General features: G+C 36.3%; 1 protein-coding gene across 1 annotated transcript in view; it reads left to right on the top strand.

Annotated features, from left to right (window-relative positions):
• The first annotated feature begins 1,910 nt into the window (after positions 1 to 1,910).
• Positions 1,911 to 14,920, top strand: part of KCTD1 (potassium channel tetramerization domain containing 1) — a 416,307-nt gene continuing 403,297 nt past the window's right edge. Inside the window, exon 1 of the mRNA XM_053714994.1 lies at positions 1,911 to 2,057. Within this exon, the coding sequence (XP_053570969.1) occupies positions 2,049 to 2,057 (9 nt within the window). The 5' untranslated portion in view covers positions 1,911 to 2,048. The remainder of the gene's footprint in view (positions 2,058 to 14,920) is intronic.

The raw sequence follows: 14,920 nt of genomic DNA, 5'->3' as shown, positions 1-14,920 counted from the left end.
GAACCTTAAATAGTATCACAAAATATTAGAGATAGCATTATAATTATTCTTTACTATGCCCAGGCCAAGTGGCTTTTTCTACTTATTTGTGTTTTGCACACATTGTCAATGTCTATAGTGGCTGAATTACAATTATTTTTTTAAGTTTAGCAAATTTTTGTGGGGCAGACAACACATATTTATTTTGTAATTTTAAATACTTATTATGTTTTATTTATTGACCTCTCTAGTTTAGTTGGAGAGGCATAACCCCTACACACAAACCCTGGCCTGTGTAGTTTCCTACTCCTGGAAAACCCCTTGCTGGGACGGTCAGGGGTCAACAATATGCTATGTATGAGCTCACTGACTCCCTACAATACAACTGGATGGTTTGATGGGTGGAAAACACGATGTACCCCCCAAACAAGGCAACTTTCAATCAGTTCATAATCTTCTAGCATTGCTTACAATAATGATCTGAGAGGCAGACAAGGAGTTAAAAATGATGTGTGGTTAGTAAAAGGGTTGTTGCTGCAACATATGTGGCTGACAGGTCAGTGTTGCAGCAAGTATGCTTTTAAATGTCTTTTAAGGTACTGTTTTGGTGTGAAGGATTAATGCTCTTCTATGTGTTGCTGACAAGGGGTTAATAATGCTATAATATGGCTTGCAGGAAACAAGGTGTCTGACAGAATGAAGATATCTCCTACACTGTCCTAAAACTTTTATTTGCACCTTCTTATTTTCTGAAACAGTCATGCTAACCAGGAAACAAAATGTTATTCTTTCCTATTTTTAAAATGTTTCATTTTTATACCATATGTTAGAAATGTATTTCACTTAATATAGTGTAGACACAGCCAAAAATAGATCACTTGAATAGTACAATAGTAAAGCTGACACCTGGGTGTCTGGTACTACACATTTAATATTAATAATTAAAACCAGGTGCTGGAAGACTTAAAATAATAAGGTTTAGAGCAAACATCTGATACAAGTTAACTGTGCCACTAGGAGCAACGTGATTTTTTTGTGGTTAATGCAGGGTCAGTATTTTAAATGTATTTTTTTATTCTGGGGTAGGTTATTTAAGCCTGGGTCTTCCCTTTAGCTTTCCTGTTTATACATATATATATATATATATATATATATATATATATATATATATATATAGCAATATGGAACTTCTTCAATCTCTTTTGTAATTCTGCATGGTTGAACATTTGAAATGAGTTTATGCATTACCCTAAGGCACTGATTTAGAATTTCATAGTTGATTTTGGTAAAAACAGCCTCCTTGTGCCTGTTTTTCTACACGTCACTGTGGAAGTTATATGGCCAAAGGAATTAAAAAATAAAAAAATATTTAGTTCAGTTGCCAAATGATCACACATGCTTTGATCAGACAGGAGGTGATCCTTATCAACAAGTTGCACGACCTTAGTACATTGACAATGTCAGGTCAACTTGGGAATTCAGACCGACAGTCACATATAAATACAAATAAAAGGAAACAAGCAACAATCCTAATAATTATCATCATCTGCTGCTTTTCTCTCTTCTGGCAAGAAACACTCCATCCATTTGCAGAAATTGCCTGAGGAAACGTTACATCAAAACTAATCACAACGATTAAAATCAGCTTTTCTGTGCAGGAGGAGAGTAATAAGCAAGTTGGAGGCTGGAGCTAGACTGTTTTTTCCACACACAGAAAAATAAAAATCAGAAACAATACATGCTACACGTTAAATGTATATAATTGTAAAAGGAGATCAGGGACATTTCTAGTAAGATCTGGTAATTTAATTTTTTTTTATTCTGGAGATTGATTTAGACTGGAGGTAGAGGCATGAGCTAATTGTATCCTGATCCTTGCCTTGAGGGGTTTCAAAGCCCTGGAGCAACTATTCTCTGTATTTTGTTCTGTCTACCTTAGCCAAGCTATTGCATTTCTCTCTGGTGTAGCGAGCAGAGCAGATCGCTAGAAGAAATCGGCAGGAAGAGAAACAAAAAGGGAGAAAAAAAAGGAGAGAAGGGGGAAGTTGGAAAATTGACTTGGTGTTTCCATGTTTCAGGTAAGAACTGAAGGTTTCGGTTTGCTATTATTTGCTAAGGTTGGTATGGCTTGGGACTTTAGGGCGCTACTTGCTTTTACGCATGTGCCAAATTCCTGGTAAATCTTTTTTTTTCTCTCTCTCTTCTTCCATCTTCACCACTTCCTTGATGCACTCACACGGGATAAAGCTTAGTGTCTGTGTGAGACTCTTTGTGCGGTAGCCAGTGAGTAGGAGAGGCAGGTTTCTCAGAGACTTCAGCATGACAGGGTTTACTGAGCCAGTCTTGTTCTGAAACCTCAATGCCCACCAGGTCAGCCCATGGCAGGGCAATGTGTGTGGCATAAGCAGGCTGCAGATGGAACTCGGGCTAAAGCCGGTGTAATAACAGATTCAGTATCCCCATCAGAGTCTGTATCCCCGTCTCTCCCCGCACTTGCTTTCAGATCCAAACCCCTCCCCTTTCTCTCACAGTCAATAGCTCCCTTTGTCTGTAAAGGTGGATTAGCTGGATCACACGTTATCTCAGGAACATATAGAGTATTGACGTATGTAGTGGTACTTTTTTTATTGGACTAGCAGTATCAGTGCATATTCCAATACTCTGTTTCATCGCAAATATTATTAAACAAGTAAAGCAACTACTCTTATGGCTAAATAAAGAGAAAACTGTTATATCAGGGTGGATTTATTTTTTTGTAAGCACATACTGATTTACTCAAACATTAATATGCTCGATTTCAGAATCACTTCTAAGTAAAGTAAATCTAATACCCATTCCCTGAACTAAACACTTTCCCACTCCCCATTTGCAACACACTGGTAATCACCTGGTTCATTTTGATTTCTCTGTGGACTCAATACATTTATTTCTGTGTAAGTGCTTACATGTAAATCTTATCTTACTTAATAATTGGCTGTTTAATGCATTTCTAATGAAAATATATAAATAAAATATAAAATAAAACATAAAAGTATGGATCTCTATTACTTAAAATGAAAAAATAAGGAGGCACCTGATTTAAGATAAACAAGTCACCTCTATAAAATATTTGTATGAGTTAGTATCCTCCTTAAATAAAAGTCCAGAGAGACTGGGGAAGAGGCAGGTTGAGCTTTGAACGCTAGTGCACGAGAGAGGGATACAGGATTTGATGGAGCTACATAATCTGTTACTACATCAGTGTTTGGGCTGCTGTACGCTGGCCTGGTTGTGCTTCAATAAGACTTCACTTTTGACTATATCATATTGTCTTGACACTATATTACTAAATGGTGCCCAATATTTTAACTGACTTCTCACCCGAGCCTCTGATCTTTCACAAAAGGCGCCATTGTGATGCTGCAGATTTTGCCCGAGGCTATAAGTTTTTATTTCCTATCATTAGAGTCTAGATGCATCTTACTTTAAATTTCATTGCTGATCTTTCATTTTGCTTCAGTTCCAACTGTTCTTCAGTTGTTTATTTTGCTCGGTCCATATGTGTAGGTGTACGGATCACAAGACAAAGTATATATAGCAGATGAGCATGCAGTTACAGTTGTAAACTGTAGGGGGCGTTTGGTGTTTGCTGGCAGAGCGATCAAGCTGATGGCTTTGCCCTGTCTGACATGGCATCTGTTTACCATTGATGTTCTATGAGCTTACGCATAATGTGGTTCTTTTCCTTTGGGGGGGGAATCAAAATGTATATATGCTATGGAGCAATAAAATGTGAATTATATAAATATTGAATCCTGATATTTTCTGTTAAAAAAACATGAATTCAAAACAAAGCCATTGTGTATCTAGGATTTCAGTTACACTATTCTAGAACCATTACACTAAAAATACTTAAACATTTGCTGTGCTAAAGGGTTTATGGAAAAGAGTGATATAGATTAATACATTAAAAGAACTTGACAGAAATTAATGCACATAGAATTTTAAAATGTAAGATACATGTTTTTTCCCATAACCATTTTAAAAAAAAAAGTATATATTACATCAGGATTTTGTGAGAGTAAAACATTTTCCAGAATGTCATAATATTAAACTTTGGCTTATAAGGGAGTTATTAAAGGGACATACAACTTTAATTAAATTCTGCATAAATGTTTGTGTGTAGTAGAAGTCATTTGCAATGTACTTTATTTTCCCTATTTCCTTTCATTTAAAGGGATATGAAACCCAAACATTTTTCTTTTGTGCATACAATTTTTTTAAAAAAGTTTCCTGTTTATTTCTACTATCAAGTTTGCTTCCACAGACTTTGGAAGCCTACCCCTGCTGCTATATTCTCCACAGTTATTGCTTGATCAGTGTAGTAGCTCATTTATATACCTGTCCTTAACAGGCCACAGCAGAGGAGATACGAAAGAATATTCAAGAGTGCATTTTTTTTCTGAAAGTTTAGAATGCAGTACTTTTTTTGCTTATATATAAACTATATTTTTATGTCCCTTTAAGATTAGGGGTGATTCATTGTAAGTGACAAATCTGGGAAAGGTAAGACCAGCTGTACATTTACTATTACATTATTATTTTAGAATTCTATCATTTTTTTTTTAATGCATAGAAGTAATGGTACACAGAACAAAGCACATTGACAGTATTATTCACTTTATATGTTTTTCTCAAAAGCCTTAATGTACTTGTGCTAAACATATTACTTTTATAACTTTGCTCACCTAGTCCCTTCTCCAGTCCTTTTTATAAAGCTGTTTGAAACCCCTTTTTCTTACGTTTTCCAATCAGTTGCACTGCATTTTGTAATGACGATGCCTTACATTTGTGTTATGACTATGAATTCCTGGCACATGCCTGTTTCTTGCAGTCTGTTATACACATGCAGGGCTGCTTCTGTTTGCCAACCATGTGCATTAAGCAGACACATTATTTGATGTGTCACAAGCAAGCATTGTTGTCCTTCTTTTATGTTCTTAGCTTCACCACAGCACTATAACATCTGCAACAATTGCCATTCTAGAATGACATAGCTGCTATAAATAAGGCAACTGATGCATGAGTGATGTGTAATACTGCTGTAAATTTGGTTCATGTTTTGCTATATAGTCAAAAGGCTACCACTATCTATAGAATTTAAGCATACAACGAACTGCTTCAGTAATTAACTTTGTTTAAAGGGACCGTCTACTCCAGAATGGTTATTGTTTAAAAAGATTGATAATCCCTTTATTACCCAACCCTCAGTTTTACATAACCAACACGGTTATATTAATAAACTTTTTAACTTCATGATTACCTTGTATCTAAGCCTCTGCAGACTGCACCCTTATTTCAGTTCTTTTAACAGTAATGCATTTTAGCCAATCAGTGCTGACTCCTTGGTGACTCCACAGGAGTGATCACAATGTTATCAATATGGTACACATGAACTAGCGTTGTCTAGCTGTAAAAAAACTGTCAAAATGCACTGAGATAATAGGTGGCCTTCAAGGGCTTAGTTAGACAGCATATTAGCCTACATAGGTTTAGCTTTCAACAAAGAATACCAAGAGAACAAAGTACATTTGATGATGAAAGTTGTTTAAAATAGCATGCCCTATCTAAATCGTGAAAGCTTAATTTTGACTAGACTGTCCCTTTAAGGGGAAGGCTAGCTGTACATTTAATTTCAACACTTGACTCGGCACTGGCTGTCAAAACCAGCTGTGTGAGAGAGCTGTGCATGTTCCTGAGGCATACTCAAGTATAAAGTCCTTTAAGAAGTATAGCACTTTCTTTCAAGTGCAAGCTGCACTGTTATCCCGCCTAAACATCACATCCAAAACGCAGCAAAATCAGAGGCATTTGATAGTTAGACCTTTATTATATAAAAGTTGGGTCTTATGCAAAAACAAGATTTCAGATATAATGCCCTTAATCATGTCTACTAGCATTACATTGAGACAATCTTTTTTTTATAGCGCATTACAATACCTCCCACAAATCAAGGTTTCTCATCTCATATCTCCATCCAGTGCTCTCACTTGAAATTTCATAAAATGAACCCTATGTTAGAGATGGCTTAAAAGGACATAAAACCCCAAATGCTTCTTTTATGATTCAGATAGATTTTACAGTCTTAATCGACTTCTCAATTTACTTCAATTATCAAATTTGCCAATTTTTCTTGGTATCATTTGACAAATGAGCAGCAATACATTACTGGGAGATAGCTGAACACATTGGGTAGTCACCAATCATCAGCTAGCTCCCAGCAATGCATTGCTGCTCCCAAACCTACCTAGGTATGCTATTCAACAAAGGATGGCAAGAAAGCAAAGCAAATTAGATAAAACAAGTAAATCATAATGTTGTTTATAATTGCATGCTTTATATAAATCATTAAAGTTTAATTCTGATGTTACTGTTCCTTTAATGAGTTATATAAACACTGTTTCAATGTAATGTTAGTATATTATGCCCAAAAATTGTTTTTGCATATGACCCAATTTTGATATAATAAAGGTCTATTTTAACTACCAAGTGCTTACTCAAGTATGCCCTCTAAGATTGGCCACTATTACTGATCAAAATAGAATGCCAAGTTTTAACAGTGGATAGCAAGTGAAATAGGAAGTTGTGCTAATATATGCAAGCTGAAAGCATTTCTTAAAGTGTTTGTTCACTGTGAATGCGTTATGTTGAATTTTGACTTCAATGTCCCTATTGAAAAATGGTAAAATATTGGCAAAAAATATTAATATAAATTTTATACTTCAAATATTCAATTACGGTACTTGGTTCTGTATATGCTATTCAGTGGTCTCCCCAGACACAGCATCCGGCTGATATTACTGACCACCCAGCTAAATTGAGCTAATATTTTCTTTTGTTTTTCAATGTTCGTTGCACAAATAATGGTTAAATCAATTTTTGTTAATTATGCAATTCATTTGTGCTTTGGATAGGTTAAGTAACATCTATAAATAACATAAAATGTTATAATATTGCAAAGTATAACACCGCCCTCGCCCAGCTATTTCATAATGCCACCCAGCTGGCAACATTTTCAGTGGGGAGCACTGCTGTGGTTTTAGACCTGCGTTGTCAATATCTGCTAGCAACCTACTACAACAATGTACTTTGGCTATTGTAGAGAGTCAGACAGACACTAACATATAGGGCTAGATTTATCAAAGTCATTCTCCTATAATCACGCTCAAAATAACGCATACGCACTGATCCCCATATATTCTGTAAACTACTGTGCGCCTTTAATTGCGCAAATCTGAAAGAAATCTGTTCACCTTCGCCTAGGCACACAGGCACGCTCCCGACAGTGCTAATACACATTACTTACAGACGTAATTTTAGATGCAGACATAGAAATACGACTTGTTTGGAATTCATCATTGCTTTGCGCCGATAGGGAACTGAAATTTCGTCTTCAATTGCGTGTTGTATATTTCGCCATAAAGACTGAGGCGAACACCATTATAATACATGCCTTTACATCTTGTGATGCAGTACTTTCTTCTTTTAGCTAATTTTTCAAAGGCTCAGCGACAAGACTGTTATTGCAAGAAATTTGCGCTTCCACAGGCACATATGGGTACCAACAGTTTTATATATATATATATATATATATATATATATATATATATATATATATATATATATACTGATATATATATTTTTGTGATCCTAAATTATCAACATATGGCAAAAACAGCCCAGAAACATTATATAATATAAATATAAGCTAAATGGTTACCTAAAAAACGCTTTTTTAATAATCAAAATATGGCGGCGTAAATATTTATAGGGATGTACTGTGATAAATAGGGAGTAAATGCTTTTGCCGACAGGTGAAATGTATCATTATTACGCCCCAGCTCGCCTGCGCAAAGTTACGTCTATATTTTTTTTATAAATTCAGGCGCACATGTGCACTTCTCCGGAGGCGAGCTGGGGTGCATTTACAGGCGAAGCACATACAGATTTCACCTAGCCTTTGATAAATCTAGCCCATAATACGTTCAGCCCTAGTTTCCTGTCTCCTATACTCCATGAGTACACAGAAAGATTACTGATATAAATTCAGTCTATGGAAACATTCTGCCCTTGCTCATTCCCATACAGAATTCTGTTTGGTTATAGCTCAAATCAAATAGACAAGCATAGTATATACCAAAATAAAAATGTGATCTTGCTTTCAATGCAGTTGAAAAAGAAGGTAAGAAGTGTTGCCAGTTTGTTTTAGTAAAATCTAACTGCTACCATTTTAAATACAGCAAGGAACCAGATTGTATTATATGCCCACTTGACAAGGTTCTTATTATCTATGCCATGGTTTGAGAATAGAGTAGAAGCCAGAGATTAAAGAGACAGTCAAGTCCAAAAAAAACTTTCATGATTTAAATAGGGCATGCAATTTTAAACAACTTCCCAATTTACTTTTATCACCAATTTTGCTTTGTTCTCTTGGTATTCTTAGTTGAAAGCTAAAACTAGGAGGTTCATATGCTAATTTCTTAGACCTTGAAGAATGCCTCTAATCTGAATACATTTTGACCCCTAGAGGGTATTAGTTCACATGTTTCATATAGATAACATTGAGCTCATGCACGTAAAGTGACCAAGGACTGAGCACTGATTGGCTAAACTGCATGTCTGTCAAAAGAACTGAAATAAGGGGCAGTCAGCAGAAGCTTAGATACAAGATAATTACAGAGGTAAAAAGTATATTAATATATAACTGTGTTGGTTGTGCAAAACTGGGGAATGGGTAATAAAGGGATTATCTTTCCTTTTAAACAACAAAAATTCTGGTGTTGACTGTCCCTTTAAATGATATTGCTAGAGTGGAAAACTTTAGATCATCTCTCTCTAGTGTGCTCTAACCCTTAAGAATAACATAAATAAAGACCTGCCTTAATCTATAGAGCCGAAACGTCATGGGACTATGCTTTTAACTTTTTTTCTACTACTAGTTGACTGTTGCAACAGGTGTTCAAATCCTTAGTCAAGGGAGTTACCAAAGCTTTGGTTTAAAAACAGATATACAGGGAGTACCTATCTCTTACTATTTCTTTCCTTTTACTTTCTTCCACCTCTTTTAACTCATATTTTTTTTCCCAGTCTTCTTTGTTATTTTTTTTTTAAAGAAATACTATGCTACAAGGTGATATTATTCACTAATGATAAAACATAAATTTTATGCATTAAAGGGACAGTCAACACTTCATTTAACATGATTGTATATTGAAAAAAAACAGAAGATGCGCCTGCACTATACCCCTCCTGCCTTGCCGCCTTGCTTCTTTCCTAATCAGCGCCGCTAACCTCTCTAATAACCGGTAAATATGGCAGCCGAACTCCCCCCACCGTTACGTAGCTGCCTTCTTCTTCAACTGATAAGCAAATCAGAATCCAGCGCGTGCAATTTCTGTCCGAGGACTGGATTCTGATTTGCTTATCAGTTGAAGAAGAAGGCAGCTACGTAACGGTGGGGGGAGTTCGGCTGCCATATTTACCGGTTATTAGAGAGGTTAGCTACGCTGATTAGGAAAGAAGCAAGGCGGCAAGGCAGGAAGGGTATAGTGCAGGCGCATCTTCGTTTTTTTATTTTCAATATACAATCATGTTAAATGAAGTGTTGACTGTCCCTTTAATTTTATGCATTAACCGATTATTGGTTCTGATTCGAGAAACAATTGGAGTATGTTGAGTAAACTTTCTATTTTAAGTACTTTACTTATGAAAAGGGACTATCCCTTTCTTGCAGGTTGATCTTTATTGTATTCAATAACTTAAGTCACCATTCTAATTAGGTCCAAGGAAATTCAGGATTACTACATCATTACTTGGTATACATACTGAGAAGTTAATTGTTATGTATATTCTGACAATGTACTTGTTGCAACAAGCATTGGTGCGATTCTGTATTATTTTGATATATATGTAACTAAATTTGTATTTGTTTAATAAAAAATATTTCAACATAAAACAGATATACACAAGTTAATACCATATACTTTATACAAAGGGTTGGCAATTTAAGGAATTGAAACTTAGGAGATACTCTCAATATTAAATAATTAACACAGTGTTTATGGAGCCAGGGAAGGGATTCATAGATACAGTACATGTAAAATAATCTAAAGTTAAGAGATAGAAGGGAATTTGAAGGATAGTAAATTCAAAATTAAACTTTCATGATTCAAATAGAGCATATGATTTTTAACAACATTCCATTTTACTTCTATAAAATTTTGTTCTCTTGTCATCCTTTATTGAAAAGTAGACTCAGGAGCAGCAATGCTCCACTAGTAGCTAGCTGGACACACCTGCTGAGTCAATGACAAAAGGCATATATGTGTAGCCCTATCTCCAGCTAGCTATCAGCAGTGTATTGCTGCTCCTGAGCATACCTATGTATGCTTTTTAACAAATAAAAAATACAAAGAGAAGCAAATTTGCTAATAGAATTACATTAAAATGTTTAAAAGTACATGCTATGAATTATGAATGTTTAATTTTGACTTAACTGTTGCTTTAAAGGGGCATTAAACAATTTGTTTCTTTCATGATTCAGATAGAGAATGCAATTTAAAAAAAGTTACCAATTTACTTCTATTATCAACTTTGCTTTATTTTCATGTTATTCTTTGTTAAAGAGATAGGTACATGCAAATACCTGAAGCACTACATGACAGGAAATAGTGCTGCCATCTAGTGTTCTTTCTAATGTATAACACTGATGCTGCAGGGGCTCTAGATTCCCCTTTGCTTTGTATTCTTTTATCACTTTTTCTAATAAAGGATTTTTCACTTTTACCTGTTGGAGTTCCGGAACTTTTTGTTTCTCACGTTTGGTTCTTCACGCCTGAACAGGGGCGTGTTTCCTGCTCGCACCCAGTGGACCTAGTGATAGCGCAGTAGACCGCCACGATCTTTCCCTCGGTTTGAGCATCCTACCCTGTGTGTGTATAATGTAGAACATTGTTGCAAAACTGCTGCCATATAGTGCTGCAGACTCATGCACGCTCCTGAACTTACCTTTTTGCTTTTTAACAATGGATAACAAAATCAAAGAAAATTTGATAATAGAAATAAATTGAAAAATTGTTTCAAATTGTATGCTCTAATTGAATCATGAAAGAAAAAGAAAGAATTTAGTTTTATGCCCCAATTTATTACTGGGTGATTACAAGGAAATTGCTTGCAGAGATACCAAAATATCCTTGTTTTTTGCGAACATCTTAAAGGGACAGTCAACACCAGAATTTTTGTTGTTTAAAAAGATAGATAATCCCTTAATTACCAATTCCCCAGTTTTGCATAACTAACACAGTTATAATTATACACGTTTTACCTCTGTAATTACCTTGCATCTAAGCCTCAGCAGACTGCCCCCTCATTTCAGTGCTTTTGACAGACTTGCATTTTAGCCAATCAGAGCTGTCTCCATGGTAAAATCACGTGCAAGAGCTCAATGTTATCTATATGAAATACGTGAACTAATGCCCTCTAGTGGTGAAAAACTATCAAAATGTATTTAGATTAGAGGCGGCCTTCAATTAGCATATGAAGCTCCTAGGTTTAGCTTTCAACTAAGAATACCAAGAGAAAAAAGCAGAATTGGTGATGAAAGTAAATTGGAAAGTTGTTTAAAATTACATGCCCTATTTGAAACATGAAAGTTTTTCTTGGACTTGACTGTCCCTTTAAGAAGTCTCCTCACTTTTAGAACAGCAAATGTATGTTAGCCAGAGAGCTGGTTATCTTGCAATATAATGCCCCCAAAAAAAAAAAAGGATTTTGCAAGATTTCTTTCTGTGCCAGTGAGTTTTTGATGGTCAGGCCTTTAGTGTTTCTTTGCTGTCTTACATGATTTTGGAGATATGATGATAATTTCTAAATTTAAATTGGTTTATTTTCTTTTTGGATAATAAAAGGACATTGATTTAGCATCATTATTTATTAACCGTTTCCTCATAGCCTTAACTGACATTGTTTTAAAACTAATTTTACAAAAAGTACAGTATTAGAATAATATATATATATATATATATATATATATATATATATATATATATATATATATATATATATATATATATATATATATATATATATATATATATATATATAATTCAAGTAAAGGATAAGCACTCTTTAACCCCACTTTGAGGTAAGCATATACCAGGGTGCATGTGTCAGATATAAACAGTCCAGAGCAAAGACAGCACTCACTGGCATTTAAGTAAAAAATAACTTTTATTGCAAAAAAGTTAAAAGCATAGTCCCATGACGTTTCGGTGTCCACAGACACCTTTGTCAAATGGCATCACCAAGCTTGATGACCGTTGTATAATCCTGACATCCGGGAGGCAGAATAACATATCTCCTTTCAAGCAGTCTTATATACCCCAAATGACTTGACAAACAATCCAAATTGCATGCATCCGTGAGGCCACGCCCCTTCCTGTTTCCTGCTCCTTTACAATTGGATGTACAATTTGCATGCACATGGCTAATTAGCATATCCGGAACTGTGCAGGTCATCATCACAGCTCCTGGGTGTGAACACATGTAAATGCTGCTTGTAGGAAAAAAGAACAGTTTTTAAAAACGCAGCTGCTGATGTGTAAACACATTCAACACTGTCATGGTACAGCACATGGTATAGGAAAAGAAAGGCAGACACAATTATATGCTTAACCACATCCTTGTTATGCAGAGTTAAAGTTATAAAGATTGGCTTTAAATTCCTAAGTCTTTGAATGTCCTTTGTTGAAAAGCACTTGTGTACATGCACAAATCCCAGCAATGTCCTTTTTGTATGCAGGGATATCTACCACAAATAGATATAGATAGATGAGTATCAACAGATCAAGAACACTGGCCAATAAATGGTCCAAAGTCCATCTTGAATGTCCTTTGTTGAAAAGCACATGTGTGTATGCACAAATCCCAGCAATGTCCTTTTTTTGTGCAGGGATAACTACCACAAATAGATGTAGAGAGATTAGTGTCAACAGATCAAGAACACTAACCAATAAATGGTCCAAAGTCCATCTTGCTGTTAAGACCCCTTGGGTCAACTGTATCCATGGTATAGATCCACTTGGTTTCGATCTGCAGTAGCCTTCTCCCTCTGTCTCCTCCTCCTCTTCATGGGAGGCACATGATCAATGATCATAGTCTTCAGACTGGAGGTATTATGTTTGTGCAGAGCAAAATGTCGGGCCACCGGCTGTTCAGAGGTGCCGCTCTTAATGGCCTCCCTAATAGCATGGCGATGGTTAGCCATCCTCTCCTTGAAAGTAGTAGTGGTTTTCCCAATGTAAAAAAGGGAACACGGACAAATTAGTAGATAGATCACAAAATTGCTATTGCAGGACAACCTATGCTGGATCTTAAATCTCCTGTTGGTGTGGGAGTGTTGGAAGCTGTCACCCGTCAGCATCCCATTACAGGTGATGCAATCCCCCACACTTGAAGCATCCCATTCTTGTGGGTTTAAGCCAGGTATCCTTCTGATATGAGCCACTCGGGTCCGTCTTTACCAGGATATCCCGAATACTTTGTGCTCTGCGGTATACCACCTGTGGTGGTCTCTTCTTCCACTGTGTTAGCTGTTTGTCTGTGGGTATAATATCCCATCTATTGTGAATGGCTTTATGCACTTGTTCATGCATTGGAGAGAAAGTTGTAATGAAGTTCAAATGTGAGTCCTCTTTAGTTTGTGGCAGTTGATCCCTGCAAAGTAGGGTCATTTGTGTTTCCTGTGCTAGCTTCACTCTTGCCTTGTCTATATCAGTAGACCGGTATCCTCTTGCCAATAGTTTATTGCACATAGTGTCAAATTGTTGTTGGAGAATTTCAGGCTCTGAGTTATTCCGCACCACTCGGGTAAATTGCGAGAGGACAATTCCCATCTTTTGGCGTTGTGGATGGCAGCTACTGGATAGCAACAAAGAGTTTCTATCCGTGGGCTTGGAGAATAGAGACGTGCCAAAGCGATACCCCCCATTCTCAAAAACCTTGAAAATATTCAGGTCAAGAAAATGAATGCTGTTGGAATCATATTCTAACTTTAGTCTGATAGGTGTTCGAGTTGCCTCTCAGTGCCTGTCCAAACAAGGAACAGATCATCTATATACCTAGTCTATAAAGAGATATGTGGATGTGTTAGAGGTTTCATAGTGAGCAGCTCATAGCCCAACATAAAAAAGATTAGCATAAACCGGGGCCATATTTGACCCCATGGCCGTGCCGGATAATTGGAGGAAAAAATCCTTCTCGAATTTAAAATAATTCTTAGTGAGACAGTGTTCCATGAGCTCTAAAAGAAACTCTAACACAGGACCAGAATAGTGACTAGATTCACTCACAATGGTTTTGACAGTCTCCAACCCCTCAGAGTGTGTGATCACAATATAGAGACTGTCAACATCCATAGTGACCAAAATATCATTGGCTTGCAGAGTAGTATGTTGTTTTAATTTACAAATCATACTGGAAGATCTTGTAGGTATGAAAATGAGTTACAGACCACCGGTTGCAAATGGTGATCAATAAACTCAGCGATACCAGAGAAGATAGATCCTCTGGCAGACACAATTGGTCAGCCCGGAGGATTAACCAGGCCCTTGTGTATCTTTGGGAGTAAATATAATATCGGTGTAATCGGATGTTCAACACACATGAAATCAAATTCAGATTGAGTAATAATGTTGGACTGTAATGCAAACATAAGTGTCTGATTTATAGATCAGGAAACAGGAAGGGGCGTGGCCTCACAGATGCATGCAATTTGGATTGTTTGACAAGTCATTTGACAAGTGTTTGAAAGGAGATATGTTATTCTGCCTCCCGGATGTCAGGATTATACAACGGTCCTCAAGCTGGGTGATGCCATTTGACAAAGGTGTAGCTATGATTAGGA

This window comes from Bombina bombina, chromosome 5, assembly GCF_027579735.1.
Source record: "Bombina bombina isolate aBomBom1 chromosome 5, aBomBom1.pri, whole genome shotgun sequence".
Taxonomy (NCBI): Eukaryota; Metazoa; Chordata; class Amphibia; order Anura; family Bombinatoridae; genus Bombina; species Bombina bombina.
The sequence above is the reverse complement of the archived record's forward strand: the minus strand, read 5'-3'. Positions and strand labels throughout refer to the sequence as shown.